Source organism: Erpetoichthys calabaricus, chromosome 9, assembly GCF_900747795.2.
Source record: "Erpetoichthys calabaricus chromosome 9, fErpCal1.3, whole genome shotgun sequence".
In the NCBI taxonomy this organism is placed as follows: Eukaryota; Metazoa; Chordata; class Cladistia; order Polypteriformes; family Polypteridae; genus Erpetoichthys; species Erpetoichthys calabaricus.
Genome location: NC_041402.2, coordinates 73,358,470 through 73,373,469, shown reverse-complemented (window position 1 = coordinate 73,373,469; position 15,000 = coordinate 73,358,470). Strand labels below are relative to the sequence as shown.

Sequence of the window (15,000 nt, the reverse complement as noted above, 5' to 3'; positions counted from 1 at the left end):
ATTTCACTGGTTTCATAGTCTCTATCTGCTCTGCATGTGTTTAGCGTCAACGTTTGTAAACGTCTTTATGAAATTCTACTTTCTTTTACTCATTGTCTTTTAATTCTGAGCCGGATTGGACGTGCTTTTTTTTCAATTCCACTTGTTCCGGGCTGATAATTACTTTCCTTATTTTCTGAATTTGCACCTCGATTATTCTTTTTTGCTCTTTTTTCTGTCCAACGCATTTGAGTCTCTCTTCTCCGCGCTGCTTTCTTCTTCGCTTAGATGTCGACATTTAATTTATAACGCACTGTCCTTATACACTTTATATGTGCTGAGAGCCCTGGATCTGTGCGTGCTCAAATCCTTCACAAGACTGAATGTTTTGCTGCCTATTGTCTTATTTGATAGATTGTAAGTAGGGCATGTCTTTGGTCTCGCGGGTCTTTAAAATGTCTTATATATATATAGGAATATATATATATATAGGAATATATATATATATATATATATATATATATATATATATATAGGAATATATAGGAATATAATTATATATATTATTCTTTGCCTGGTACTTATATATTACATATATAATTTATGTCTGTATCATTTGTTGTTTGAAGCATAGTGGTGCAGTGGTTAGCAGTGGTGCCTCACAGCTCAGATAACATTTTTGGTCACAATAATTGGTCCAGCATAGTTGGAAGATGCTTCCCTAGCCTTCAGGGCAATTGAAACCCATTGTATTATAATCCACTCAAACCCTAGTTCAATTACACCTTTCCCATTGACTTCAGTGCATTTATGAACAGTACTCGAACATTCCTGTGATTTCAATGAATTCACGATGAAGCGAACTGTCATTACTAAGTAATAACATTTGTATTAGAATTAGTCAAAATATTTTACTTTGAAATTTCTCAAACAAGAATAGTGACCAGACTGATTTTTGGAGGATCTTTGTTAGTTTTGTGGTCAGAATCCCATTAGAGTGCTTCATTCCTGTGCAATCTGACTTAATCATTTGAGGCAATCTGTACAATTTTAGTGTAATAATGTGAAGCTCTTCAAAACTCATTCTCTTTTCTCTCATGCCCTAAGTCATCATTTTAACTTGCTCTTCATTATTTTATGCAATGCATATGGTTTCAACCAAGAGAAGACAATTACAATGCAGAGACAGTGGTAAACATTCCTTTTATTGCAAAATCTATGCCTAGATGACTGTGACATTGTAGTTTGACTAAAACAGTGAAAATGAATATCAATATTAAATGTGCTTATAAAAATAATTTAAAGCCATTATAATAACCAAAGAAGAATAAGTTCTGAAGGAAAATAACAGAACTTTAACAACAGAGAATAACAGAATCGGACAGCATGCTTCAAAATCCTGTGTACTTGTGAACACACATGTGTGCGCACACACACACACACACACACTATTCTTTGTATTTTAAATCTGAACTTCTTGTCTTACATTAATTATACTCACAACGGTAAGTCTGTACCATCCTACATATTTTAAAAACAAGGTTAAATTTATTTTTCCAATTTACAGATGTATGCTGACATTCCCCTCTTCTAATCCTATATCGTTAACAGTCTGTTTAAATTAATAGACGTACTCAAGGCTTAAAAAAAAAAAAAAAAAAAAAGTCAATTTTGTGCTGTTGTGGCATGAAGTATATTCTTGTAGTTTTATTGATGAAAGCATAAAAGTATAACTATTTATTTATTTATTTATTTATATGAGGTCAGAAGAGACGTGTTCAGGTGATTGGAAACCGGAAGTGATGGCATGACTTGTCTCTGTCAATTTTTTTTTTTTTTTTTTTTTTGTGATAGTATACTTTGCTAGCTCAGTATTTCTAACTGTATACATTTTTCCTGTCACACTCTCTCATAACAAACTTTATACATATAGATAGATTTTAATCATGAAGTATTTTTAGTTATTACCTGTAATTATATTCCTATCACTTTGAACATCTAGCTGAAACTGAAGACTTGCTTGTGGCCAAACTCAACAGCTACCAGTGTGTGTGTGTCTTGGTTGTTTTTTTTTTTTTATAAATAATAGGCTAAATTGTAATTTGGTAGGTTCTGTTTCAATATCAATTGTGTATTGATCTCAACCAATAATCAGTACTGATGTATTTTTTTCTTTTAATAAAACCATGGTTAGCGTGATTAATTTTATGAGATAAGTGCTATAGTTGCTTTAGACTAAACCCTCTTCTTTCTACATATAGAACCACCTTTTGGTGCTTATGCTACTTGTATTTGAAGCCACTGTGTACAGACATCAGTCTCACTACTATCTGCAGCATCAGACCTCACCAGCTGCCACTGAAGCAGTGTTCCCAGAAGCATCACGAGAGAACCTGGACTACGGAGTCCTGCGCTGTGTCAAGTACTTTGTAAACTATTGTTTCTACAAATTTGGCCTTGAGGTACAACCCTTTCTTACTGAGTAATGCATATTAATCTGGTATTAAATTCCTATTTCATCAGTACTGTATCTTTAGTCAAGACAAAAAATGTCACTACAGGAGATGGCACAATTTATTAATCTTGATTATTCTTCTCTTCTTTCATTATTATACTTGATTCCATTGTACTGCTTGTCAAATACAACTTATCAATGTAATCTAACAGTTGAATTCCTATGGTATGGCTTTTGACATCAACACATGTTCTCATTCTCTTTATTTGTCCCTTAGATCTGTTTCCTTATGACTGTAAATGTAATTGGTCAGAGAATGAATTTCCTGGTAATTTTTCATGGCTGTTGGCTAGTAGTAATTCTGACAAGGAGAAGGCGGGCTGCCATTGCAAAGATCTGGCCCAAGTACTGCCTCTTCCTAGTACTGTTCCTGCTTTTCCAGTATGTTCTCTGCCTGGGCATCCCACCAGCTCTCTGCATAGGTGAGGTTTCTCAGCTCTTGATACACAGCATAGATAGTAATTAAATATTGTTTAGACACATGCATTCTCTTGCCATTTCTATTTATCTCAGTTGCTGCTTTATCTCTGTTTAATCAGTCTGTTTGTAGTGGAAAAAAAATCGTGCCTGGCGCAAAATGTTTGAGAAGGCATTCATTACAAGTGTTCTCATTGAAAATGTTTTGGAAATGCTACTAGTGGGTTGTACTAATGGTTTTAACAAAATCCATTAATTTTAATGAGTCTCAAGCTCATTTTAGGGGGGGCAGCAAGTATTCTAGGTGTTTGTTCCAGGTGATTTTGCTAAGTAGATTTCTGTTGTGGCTACTGATGGAACATATATTACTGTGTAAAAGTTTAAGACCATCCAAGAAAATGTCTTTTAAAGCTGGTTATCTGGAAAAGTAAATGCTTATTTGCTTGTAAAATACTCTTATATCATTAGAATAAACAGGATTTTTTTTTGCATTTTTCTAAACATATTAATATTATTGGTGAGATGGCTAAAACATGTTTGGTTCCCAAAACTCTCCTCATAGCAAAAATCCATATTTTTTAAATTCCACCAACCAAACACCTGATTAAAATTAATTGAGCAGTGCTTAATAAACTACATGTGCTAGTGGTGCAATAGAAAAAGTGTATGATATCCATAAATACTCAAGGAGAGATTGGAAATTGCTAAGTGAGCAATAGCACACCATACCAGAGATATGCTTTTGTTACTGTCATAAAGCAATAAAGCAACAGAAACTGATATGAGGAGCATTACTTCACGATCACTTTCTTAAGGAACACAAGGAAATCCATTAAAGTATTTGCTTAGTATCTGACAGAATCATCAGCACCACAGTACATATTTTGACCATGCAAAGAAGTCCTAAAAAATACAATCCTGTAGGATATGTTGCAACAAAAAAACTTCTGGTAAAAAGGCAACAAGCAAAAGCGATCGCAATATGAAAAAGGCAATAGAACATTGAGTGTTAATCAGTGGCAGGAAGTTTTATGGAGTGATTAGCCCAAATTTGAAAATGTATTTAAAAGAGGATTTGGCATGGAATACATAAATGCCTGACTGTGTCCTTCTGTGAAGCACAGTAGTGGCTCTCGTATTTTCAAAGTTACTGAAATTGTGACAGCTGAGAAAATAAACGTAGCTTTTAAATTATCATGTTTTAGCTTTGGTGTTGGCAAACACTTAATGTTTTCGCATCCTGAAACAAAATTAAGACCTCTTTGTAGTGGATGCTTGCAGGTGAAGTAATAACAGTATTACAGTGTCCACCTTAGAGACCTGACCTCAATATTATTGAAACTATACTGGATCACTTAGTAAAGGAAAATAAAAAAAGAAGCTAAGTTCAAAAAATAGTTATGGCAATTTTTGTGAGAAACTTGGAAGAATTTGCATCATGACTACTTAAATAAATCATACAGTTATGTATCAATGTGAAAAGCTATAGTTTTTTCGCTGTAGGGGACGCCATACAAAATACTGACTTAAAAGTGCAGGACATTCTGCTACTCTTACTGTAGAAATCTGTATTTATCCTTATTGCCATACCTCTTTCAAACTGTATTTAATCCTGAACAGTATCATGGGGAAGCTGAAGCCTAACCCAGCAAGTATAGGGCTCAAGGCAGGAACAATCCCTAGAGAGGGCACCAGCCAATCCCAGGGATCTTTATTTTAATGTTATATAGTATTTTCATAAACAAATAAGTACTTACTGGCCAGATAACCACCTTTACACATAATTATTTTTCCTGGGTGTTAAAAGAAATTTGCATTGTATAACAGTTTAAATTGTGTTCATTTTATTTTACTCGTTTATATTATTTCCCTAGTAATTAAATGAGATCTTTCTCCAGGTAGGGAGTAACTTTTAATATCTATATTAGTTATTTACATCAGCAACTATCCTAAATTTGATTGCAGACATATTTGCAACATTTTATTGAGAATAACTTTTTATCAATGGTTATATTCTGCCCTTACTTATAACAATGATGCAGTTTTGCACAAAGTCTACCAAGTGTCTGATAAAGCTGTATACATACAGAGTACACAGTGAGCATTGATTTGATGTGAGGAAAGGATAACGTGCAGGATGCCACATTCTAGATAGAGCAAGCCGCAAGTGAAGAGCACAGCTTTGAAAGGCGGTTCATTTACATCATTTTCACAGACATGGCAGGCCTGATTAATAAATAGTTGGCTTTCTTTGCTAGTGCTTCGTATAATGAAGATGCTGATACACATCCAAGAATGTACTATTTTGAAGCAGGAAGGACTGATGGAACTTGTAACTTGACCTAAATGAGACACCATTGGGTGATATTATAATTTGAGTACACATCTGCTGTCCCACTTTTATGATTGTATGTGATTTAATACAGTGTGACATCATTTCAATACAGCTGCACTTAAATCAAATAATTACTTTTTCTCAGATGTGTATCAGCATCTTCATCTAGCTGACTGTTTATTCTTGCATTTGCATACATTGTTGGGTCTGCCATGTCTGTTAAAACATTGTAAATATGCAGTCTTTTAGCTTTGTGCTCTTTTCTTGTGGCTTGCTCCTTCCACAATGGGCAATTTTGCATTTTGTCTTTTCCTCAGGTTAAATTTGTGTTGGCTATACACTTCGCATTCTGAGTTGTGTGAAGAACATTGCGATTCCAATTCAAGTGAGTTTATATTTGATTTTTATTTCCAATCTTAATGAAACACCAAAATTATTCAGGTTCGTCTGTTTTCTTCATCTTGTGTAATGAAGCAATGTGAGTGATTCTAAGTATGACACTTTTTTGGTGATTAGTTTATAGTTGTCTGTAGAAGAAAGACATCAGTTCACATTAGGCAACAGTGTTAAATTAATGTCAATAACAGCAGCAGAAGAGGATTTGTTCAGGTAAAAAGAATATGCAAATTCCATCAAGTGTGAGCTGGAAGAAAGAGGAAAATGTTCATGCCTGGGGTACAAGCGTTTTAAGGTGTTACCTGTGGCGGTAGTAGAGGTTCTTTAATGAAGAAGAAGAATGATAAAGAAAAGTATTATTAGTCATGGTTTCTGAATAGAATTTTAGAGTAGAAGTATAGAGTTGCAGCACAGCTATTTAAGAAAAATCAAGGAAAAATAGGAGCATGTCATGAAAACCTATATTACATCTACTTTTAAAATAAATGCTTGAATTACATCCACATTGTTCTTGTCTCTTATTTCCAAATCACTCTTTCTGGGAACTGTGTTTGTTCCTCTAACTACAATTTATGCTTGTTGAGGTGTGTCTGTTATTTGTAAAACACAGGAAAGTGTTCTTCTCTGCACACAGAGGTAACATTACCTGAAAAGTATGGCCTTTATGTGATTGCTGTCTTTTTAACATTAACTACTGTAAGATATTAAGAATTATAATTTTTAATCAAAATCAGCAATGGGAGGGTAAGATAAAAGAGTGGCAAGTCAGACTGCTATCTCTAATAGCTCTTGGGTTCCTAGTTTCTTTGAGTTATTGTGCTACTTTGCTCAGCTCATATTTCCACAGTTTTGAAGAACTGCTATCTAATAAAATGGGTACATTTTTCAGATTACCCCTGGCGATGGAACAATGCAATTACCTTCAACTCAGCTCTGATTAAGTGGTTTTATCTACCTGACTTCTTTATGCAGCCCAACTCCAAGAACCTCATCTGTAAGTTTTGATGAAATCACACTCTGACCATTTAATGTGACGTTGTCTATCTCAGTGTGTTAAACTTAAAGGAGCAAAGGGCAGGTGATAATGTTGTAGTCTTCCGGTGCTTTAAAGACTGAATACAAATTTGTATTAGTGCTAAAGAAAATAAACAATAGAGTGGATGTGCTGTAGCTTGTGTGTCCCATCAGAGGGGTGTTATGGCATAGTAATATGGGTTATTTGAGCTTGATAATACAAAGTATTTTAGTCTGAACAACTGAAATTCAAATATATCAAGAAAGTGTTCCTTTCCACCTATGTGGGTGGTGATTTGTGAATATCAGACTTGATTTTTTTTTATTATTATTATTATTATGATCATTTATTTATCATTTATCATTTTTTGTTTGTCAGCCAGGGCTGTAGAAGGCAACACAGTGGGTGAACATGTGTGAGATAATATTAATAACTTGCTGAATAATAACATTTATGATGGTAATATCTATCTGAATGTTTATTCTAAAAACAATGTAACTTCCTGTTTTCTGTAAATTTTCCAAATAAAAAGGCATACTCTATCATGATGACCAGTAGCGTCTATGAATTCTTTATAATGCATGTTTACTTTTTAGATGACTTCCTCCTCTTAATTTGCGCATCACAGCAGTGGAAGGTTTTTGAGGATGAGAAGACACAGGAGTGGATTCAGCTGGCTGGAGAGAACTCTGATGAGCCCAATCCTATGAGGGGCAGAACTGTCAACCCTGTACCTAATTTTATCAACTGCAGGTCATCTTTTCATTTTAAAAACATTATGCACTCCTTGTCACCACAGGTTTTTAAGGTAGTAAGAGGGCACACTGTTAAATAACCTAATAGTTAATAAAATCTGATCCACAATTATCTATATTATTCTTAGGCTGCTTTGTAAATCAACATTTTATGTGGCATATACTTATTTTTATGAGGTTTTTAAATGGGAACACATTTATTTTATTTTATATACTTATTTACATTTCAGTTTAATTATGTTCTGAAATATGCATTCCAAAAGAAGTGTTATAAAGTGACAATCAAACACAGTCAGTCCAATAAGAAAAATGCTCAGTCACATATATCGCCATCTGCAATCTTAAACCACATTAAAACACACCCTCACCCAAAGCAAAGAGCTATTTGGTAATAAAAAGAGTCCCACTGTGTTATGCAACTTCATATTAATTAAAACAATAGCAATTGAATAACATTAATACATTTTTGTCAAATATTTAGCTCTGTACAGTTTCACACAAATATTTTTTTTATAGTTTTATTTGATGTAATTTTCCTATTTAGCTGTGGAGGGAGTTCTACTTAATAAGGATTAATTGATGTGCTAAAAGCATAGTGTGTGAAAGCACTATTACTATTTTGTCTAATAATAATAATACATTTTATTTATATAGCGCCTTTCCCATGCTCAAGGCACTTACAGAATATAATAAAGAACGGCAGAATATACAGTATCACACTGACACACCCCGATCACACTGACTTAGCCACCACCCCCACCCCCAATGTAATTTTTTGCTATATATTGCCTTTGATTCTTGTAAGTCTAAGCATTATCCTCTGATGAAGACCCCTGGCAGGGGTTGAAAGCTCAGGAATAAAAACTACTTTATGATACGTGATTCATTTTCATTCCCTTTGTGGATTTCCAGCTGCAAATATGGAAACTGTATCACAGACCCTCTCTTCCAGATATATATATATATATATAATATATATATATATATATATATATATATATATATATATATATATATATATATATATACAGTACATACACACTACACTATAAGACCGTTATAAATCTTTGGCCATAACCTTGAGTCAGAAATTAAAAATTTTATTCATAGTTTTTTTTTGTTTCCCCATTTTTATCTTCTAGGTGTTACTTGGACATGATGAAAGTAGTAGTTTTTCGTCACCTTTTCTGGTTCGTGCTGGCTGTGGTATTTGTTACTGGTTCAACTCGAATCAGTGTCTTTGGTTTAGGCTACCTTATGGCCTGCTTTTACTTTCTTCTGTTTGGAAACAACCTTCTCCTGAAATCAGCCAAAGCAAGACTGAGGCTCTGGGACTGTCTCATCATGTACAATGTAGCTGTCATTATCTCCAAAAACATGCTGTCTGTAAGTATAGTGTTGTCCCAGGGGGCTTTTAGACAGGGAGAGACACTGAAGTATATTGGGTTGCTTCATTTTACTTAACTTTTGCTGCACATCTAATTAGAATATCTGGTTAATGTGACAGTAATAAAGCTGAATGATGTGATACTCAACTGCCTTGTAGCTCCTTGCTCATGAGGTGAGTTATAGATGTTATCTGTGTGAAGTTTGTGTTCTTTCCCAAGGCTCTTTAGTTTTTTCTCTTTTTTCAAAATACTTACAGTAAATATTTTTACCATTCTGTGAGTGAACTCTGACAAATACTTTTTAAACACTTTCTCACTTCATCCAAAACACGTAGAAAGATTAGCTGAGACAGACAGAGCATGGGGATATCCAAGGTCTTTGCAGTAAATATTGATCCAAGATACAAGCACTCACATTAGGTATTGTTTTTAAGACTCAGATTCTTAATAATAGTGTTTTAGTGTTAAGAAAGGATTACAATATTTAGTGCTAGGAACTTCCTTACCTATGTTAACCTTTGTAAATGTATATTTGAAGAAATTATACTTTAGAATGAAGCAGACAACCATCCCACCTACTCAGATAAATGGATCATTAGTTGAGTTAGTCACATCATTAAAAATTTCACAATCTAATTTTTTTGATCAGTTAAGCGTTTGTGCTTAATTTCTCACTGTTTGCCTTTTCAGTTCAATTTGTTTTTTACAAACTGCATACATTTAATGTTAAGTGCTGTCTTTTATACTGAGTTTACAATGTATATCTGTTTTATAGCATCTTGTTTCCTTTGATCTGATTTTTGTTTTTGGAAATTTATGCTCATGATAAACTGCAAGTGAACACAGTGGGTATACTGTTTGTTAAATGCCTTGTGAAACAGCTGTATGCAGATCTGATCGATTCCCTGCTTATCATTTACATTATACATTTCATGTTATTTGTTTTACATGCATTAGAAGCTTGCAAAACAAGAGCAGTGTAATACAAGAGATCATTTAAACATTCCGCAGTATGGTTGTTTATTGATTAATAGGCACTTAGGTAGAACAGTAATATGTTAACTATATCAAAGACACTGGCTTCAATTTTCAATGAATATGTGATATAATTGAGCATTTTTCAGGCTTGCAGTATTTTTTCCTCTTGTTTTGTCACATTTTTGTCAATTTTGTAATGCACACTGGTAAGCAAATTTCCAATGTTTACTTTTTCCTTGATTTAACTATCCCTTATTTCCTAGCTGCTTTCCTGTGTGTTTGTGGAGCAGATGCAGAGTGGCTTTTGTTGGGTCATTCAACTGTTCAGCTTGGTGTGTACGGTCAAAGGATATTACAACCGTGAGTATGATCTGACATTGCAGTTTTTCCTTTGGTTATTTTATGTATTTTTTTTTTTTTTTTCATTCTCCCCTTTGCCCCAATTTAACACATTTACCTCCACTATTTTTGTTGTGTATTTCTTGTGATATTCTCTTTGGGAATAGTACGGAGTATTCTTTGTGTATTTAAATATTTTTTATTCATAACAATATTTGTTAGAGACATTATGTTTAGGTCACCGCAGCATAATCCCCCTGTGTTTCATGGCTTTTGCAACTATTAAAAAAATATTATTATTACTTTCAAATTAACTAATTTAGTAGTAGATGCAACAGTCAAGCTTGACTGCCTGGCAGTACACAGGGCTTCATTTTAGGCGGACTCCTGCCTGATCCATTATGATGTTGACTTGACCTTTGGCCTGCTATTATCCGTGAGACAGACAAGTTCATATAATTTATTTATGATGGAGCTGTATATTCTTTCTAAATGCTGGTTTCCTTAAGTTATTTTAGTTGCCCTAAATGTGAGAAAATACATTAATTGGCAATTTCATAAATGTACATTCTTTTGGGAATGTGGTTTATATATAGGAAGAGCCAAGATACTTACTAGACAGCCTACAAGATAACCCAACATAACAAGTACCTATTTAAAGTAAATTTTAAGAAGGATTATATGCCGCTTTAAGCTCCTCAGAGATGTATTTCTTGGTCTAAAAAGACATTTCATGTAAGAAGCAATATGTGCTTTTTCTGCTTACTTTCATGACTATACACTTGCCCTTCTAAATATCTGAATTTATTATTTAAAGACAGACAAGAAACAAGCTAACACTGCTGTAACATGGTATTATAATTAATAAATATTTTATGGATCAGACATTTTTATTAAAAGGTATACAAATATACAGTGCATCCGGAAAGTATTCACAGCGCATCACTTTTTCCACATTTTGTTATGTTACAGCCTTATTCCAAAATGGATTAAATTCATTTTTTCCCTCAGAATTCTACACACAACACCCCATAATTGACAACGTGAAAAAAGTTGTACTTGAGGTTTTTGCAAATTTATTAAAAATAAAAAAACTGATAAATGCACATAAGTATTCACAGCCTTTGCTCAATACTTTGTCGATGCACCTTTGGCAGCAATTACAGCCTCAAGTCTTTTTGAATATGATGCCACAAGCTTGCACACCTATCCTTGGCCAGTTTCGCCCATTCCTCTTTGCAGCACCTTTCAAGCGCCATCAGGTTGGATGGGAAGCATCGGTGCACAGCCATTTTAAGATTTCTCCAGAGATGTTCAATCGGATTTAATTCTGGGCTCTGGCTGGGCCACTCAAGGACATTCACAGAGTTGTCCTGAAGCCACTCCTTTGATATCTTGGCTGTGTGCTTAGAGTCGTTGTCCTGCTGAAAGATGAACTGTTGCCCCAGTCTGAGGTCAAGAGCGCTCTGGAGCAGGTTTTCATCCAGGATGTCTCTGTACATTGCTGCAGTCATCTTTCCCTTTATCCTGACTAGTCTCCCAGTCCGTGCTGCTGAAAAACATCCCACAGCATGATGCTGCCACCACCATGCTTCACTGTAGGGATTGGTATTGGCCTGGTGATGAGTGGTGCCTGGTTTCCTCCAAACAGGATGCCTGGCATTCACACCAAAGAGTTCAATCTTTGTCTCATCAGACCAGAGAATTTTCTTTTCTCATGGTCTGAGAGTCCTTCAGGTGCCTTTTGGCAAACTCCAGGCGGACTGCCATGTGCCTTTTACTAAGGAGTAGCTTCCGTCTGGCCACTGTACCATACAGGCCTCATTGGTGGATTGCTGCAGAGATGGTTGTCCTTCTGGAAGGTTCTTCTCTCTCCACAGAGGACCTCTGGAGCTCTGACAGAGTGACTGCTGGGTTCTTGGTCACCTCCCTGACTAAGGCCCTTCTCCCCCGATTGCTCAGTTTAGATGGCCGGCCAGCTCTAGGAAGAGTCCTGGTGGTTTCGAACTTCTTCCACTTACGGATGATGGAGGCCACTGTGCTCATTGGGACCTTCAAAGCAGCAGAAATTTTTCTGTAACCTTCCCCAGATTTGATTGTCTCGAAGGTCTACAGACATTTCCTTTGACTTCACGCTTGGTTTGTGCTCTGACATGAACTGTCAACTGTGGGACCTTATATAGACAGGTGTGTGCCTTTCCAAATCATGTCCAATCAACTGAATTTACCACAGGTGGACTCCAATGAAGCTGCAGAAACATCTCAAGGATGATCAGGGGAAACAGGATGCACCTGAGCTTAGGGCTGGGCGATTAATTGAAAAGTAATCGAAATCGACATTCAGAACCTATAATCGATCAAATTTTTCCAGGTCGATTATTTCGATTACTTTCCCTTTAAAAACACTACCGCGTGTGGAGTCACGTGACCCCGCTCCGTTACGTTACGTTATTCCGCCGACATGTCGAGCATGGAGAGCTTAAACACTGACACAACTGAGCAACAAGAGCAGCTTGTACCAAAGAAAAGCGCAGTCTCCATCATTTGGACACATTTTGGCTTCAGTAAGGATGACATCGAACAAAATGAAGTCAGATGTAGACACTGTAGAAAAACAGTTTCGACGCCCAAAGGTAACACCACCAATTTGTTTCAACACTTGAAGCACAATCATGTTACTGAATATGAACAGTGCATGGCTCAAAAAAAAACAAAAAGAGACTGACAAGCGCCCAGCAACAAGTGCTTCCGCAAAGCAGATGTCGATAACACAAGCGTTCACAAATGCCACACAGTATGAGAAGAGTTCAAGAAGATGGAAAGAAATAACTGACGCTATTTGTTATTACATCGCAAAGGATATGACTCCCTTGGCTACAGTGGAGAGAAGCGGGTTTAAACACCTCGTTAAAACTCTCGACAGAAGATACACTGTGCCATCGCGATCACATTTTTCTAAAACTGCGCTGCCAGACATGTACAAGACATGTTGTAAAAATGTAGCTGCTGAACTGAAAAATGTTCAACACTTTGCAGCCACATCTGATCTCTGGTCAAGTAGGACGATGGACCCATTCTTGAGCCTTACTTTGCACTACATTGACGACGATTGGAAGCTGCGCCAGAGATGCCTTGAGACGGCATATTTTCAAGCCGATCACACGGCAGATATGATTGCGCAAGGTCTGAAAGATATGCTTTCTGAATGGGACCTCGCGGAAGAAAAACTTTCAGCCATTACGACAGACAATGGTGCTAATGTTGTCAAAGCTGCTGCGCTTAATGGATGGTTACGGCAGCAGTGTTTTGGACACCGACTACACCTTGCAATTGGTAAGTACACGTCAGCTTAATTAAATATAATAGCATAAAAGCAAAAGAGGTCATTAGGAAGCTTTTTTAAAGGGAGTGAGGCAACACCTTCAGCAAGTTCAGCTACACCCACTCTGTCACTTCAGCAATCGCTAGAAGCAGAGATGAGCAGCTATTTGGTGTCCCCCATGCTGGATAGTGAGGCAAATCCACTGGACTGGTGGAGGAAGCATCATGTACACTTTCCCACTCTAAGTAAGGTGGCAAAAAAGTATCTCTGCATACCAGCTACTAGCTCCCCATCAGAGCGGGTTTTCAGTTCGGGCGGAAACATTGTTACATGCCTCAGGTCCTGCCTGAAACCTGAAAAGGTTAACATGCTCGTGTTTCTTAGTAAGAACTTAGAGTAAATTCATGTTCATATAGTGACATGACAAGATCGCTAAGATCACCTCATGCAACAGTGTTTAGAGAGTTCTATTTTCATTACAACAATCTGTTGTTTACATTGATACATTGCACATTAAAATATTTGTTTACAGAAGATGCAAGAAATGCACTGTTTAAAATATTATTTACAGGATATATAAGTGTTATTTTATTTAGAAGAGATACTGCTTATTTTCTACTTTTAATAAGAAAAACATCCATCCATACATTTTCCAACCCGCTGAATCCGAACACAGGGTCACGGGGGTCTGCTGGAGCCAATCCCAGCCAACACAGGCCACAAGGCAGGAACCAGTCCCGGGCAGGGTGCCAACCCACCGCAGAACACACACAAACACACCCACACACCAAGCACACACTAGGGCCAATTTAGAATCGCCAATCCACCTAACCAGCATGTCTTTGGACTGTGGGAGGAAACCGGAGCGCCCGGAGGAAACCCACGCAGACACGGGGAGAACATGCAAACTCCATGCAGGGAGGGCCCGGGAAGCGAACCCGGGTCCCCAGGTCTCCCAACTGCGAGGCAGCAGCGCTACCCACTGCGCCACCGTGCCGCCCAGAAAAACATTGAAAATAATTTATTTTGTTATTTATTTTTACTTTTTTTATAAGAACAAAGTGACTGTTCGTTTTAGGCAAACAAAGTGACTGTTCGTTTTAGGCAAACAAAGTGACTGTTCGTTTTAGGCAATGTGTGCTTTAATTTCAGTTGTTCAACATTGATGTTCAATAAATAATCACAGATAGTAAATAGTGTGTTTCCTTCAATTATTTTAAAATCAAGTAATGCACCCTTCATTCAAAAATCTCTCACTTGTAATATGTGAGCATATTTACTGTACAAAACTTGTCAGTGAACTATGAGAGCAAAAAAAAAAAAAAATAAATAAAATAATTGTTCATTAATCGTAATCGAGTTAAAATGTTCAATTAATCGAGATTTTGATTTTAGGCCAAATCGCCCAGCCCTACCTGAGCTCAATTTTGAGCTTCATGGCAAAAACTGTGAATACTTATGTACATGTGCTTTCTCAATTTTTTTATTTTTAATAAATTTGCAAAAACCTCAAGTAAACTTTTTTCACGTTGTCATTATGGGGTGTTGTGTGTAGAATTCT

At 36.2% G+C, this 15,000-nt stretch overlaps 2 protein-coding genes across 7 annotated transcripts in view; both read left to right on the top strand.

The window, feature by feature from the left end:
• piezo1 (piezo-type mechanosensitive ion channel component 1) overlaps positions 1-15,000 on the top strand; it is a 389,501-nt gene that overhangs the window by 301,351 nt on the left and 73,150 nt on the right. For all 6 annotated transcript variants that reach the window (XM_051932193.1, XM_051932192.1, XM_051932194.1 and 3 more), the window contains exons 22-27: positions 2,241-2,441; positions 2,712-2,916; positions 6,532-6,636; positions 7,254-7,410; positions 8,555-8,798; positions 10,042-10,138. In XM_051932193.1, coding sequence (XP_051788153.1) covers positions 2,241-2,441; positions 2,712-2,916; positions 6,532-6,636; positions 7,254-7,410; positions 8,555-8,798; positions 10,042-10,138 — 1,009 coding nt within the window. The remainder of the gene's footprint in view (positions 1-2,240; positions 2,442-2,711; positions 2,917-6,531; positions 6,637-7,253; positions 7,411-8,554; positions 8,799-10,041; positions 10,139-15,000) is intronic.
• On the top strand, positions 12,475-14,012 carry LOC127529206 (E3 SUMO-protein ligase ZBED1-like). The gene is made up of 2 exons (XM_051932197.1): positions 12,475-13,369; positions 13,586-14,012. The coding sequence occupies exons 1-2, from the start codon at positions 12,790-12,792 to the stop codon at positions 13,837-13,839; spliced, it is 834 nt and encodes a 277-aa protein (XP_051788157.1). The 5' UTR covers positions 12,475-12,789; the 3' UTR covers positions 13,840-14,012.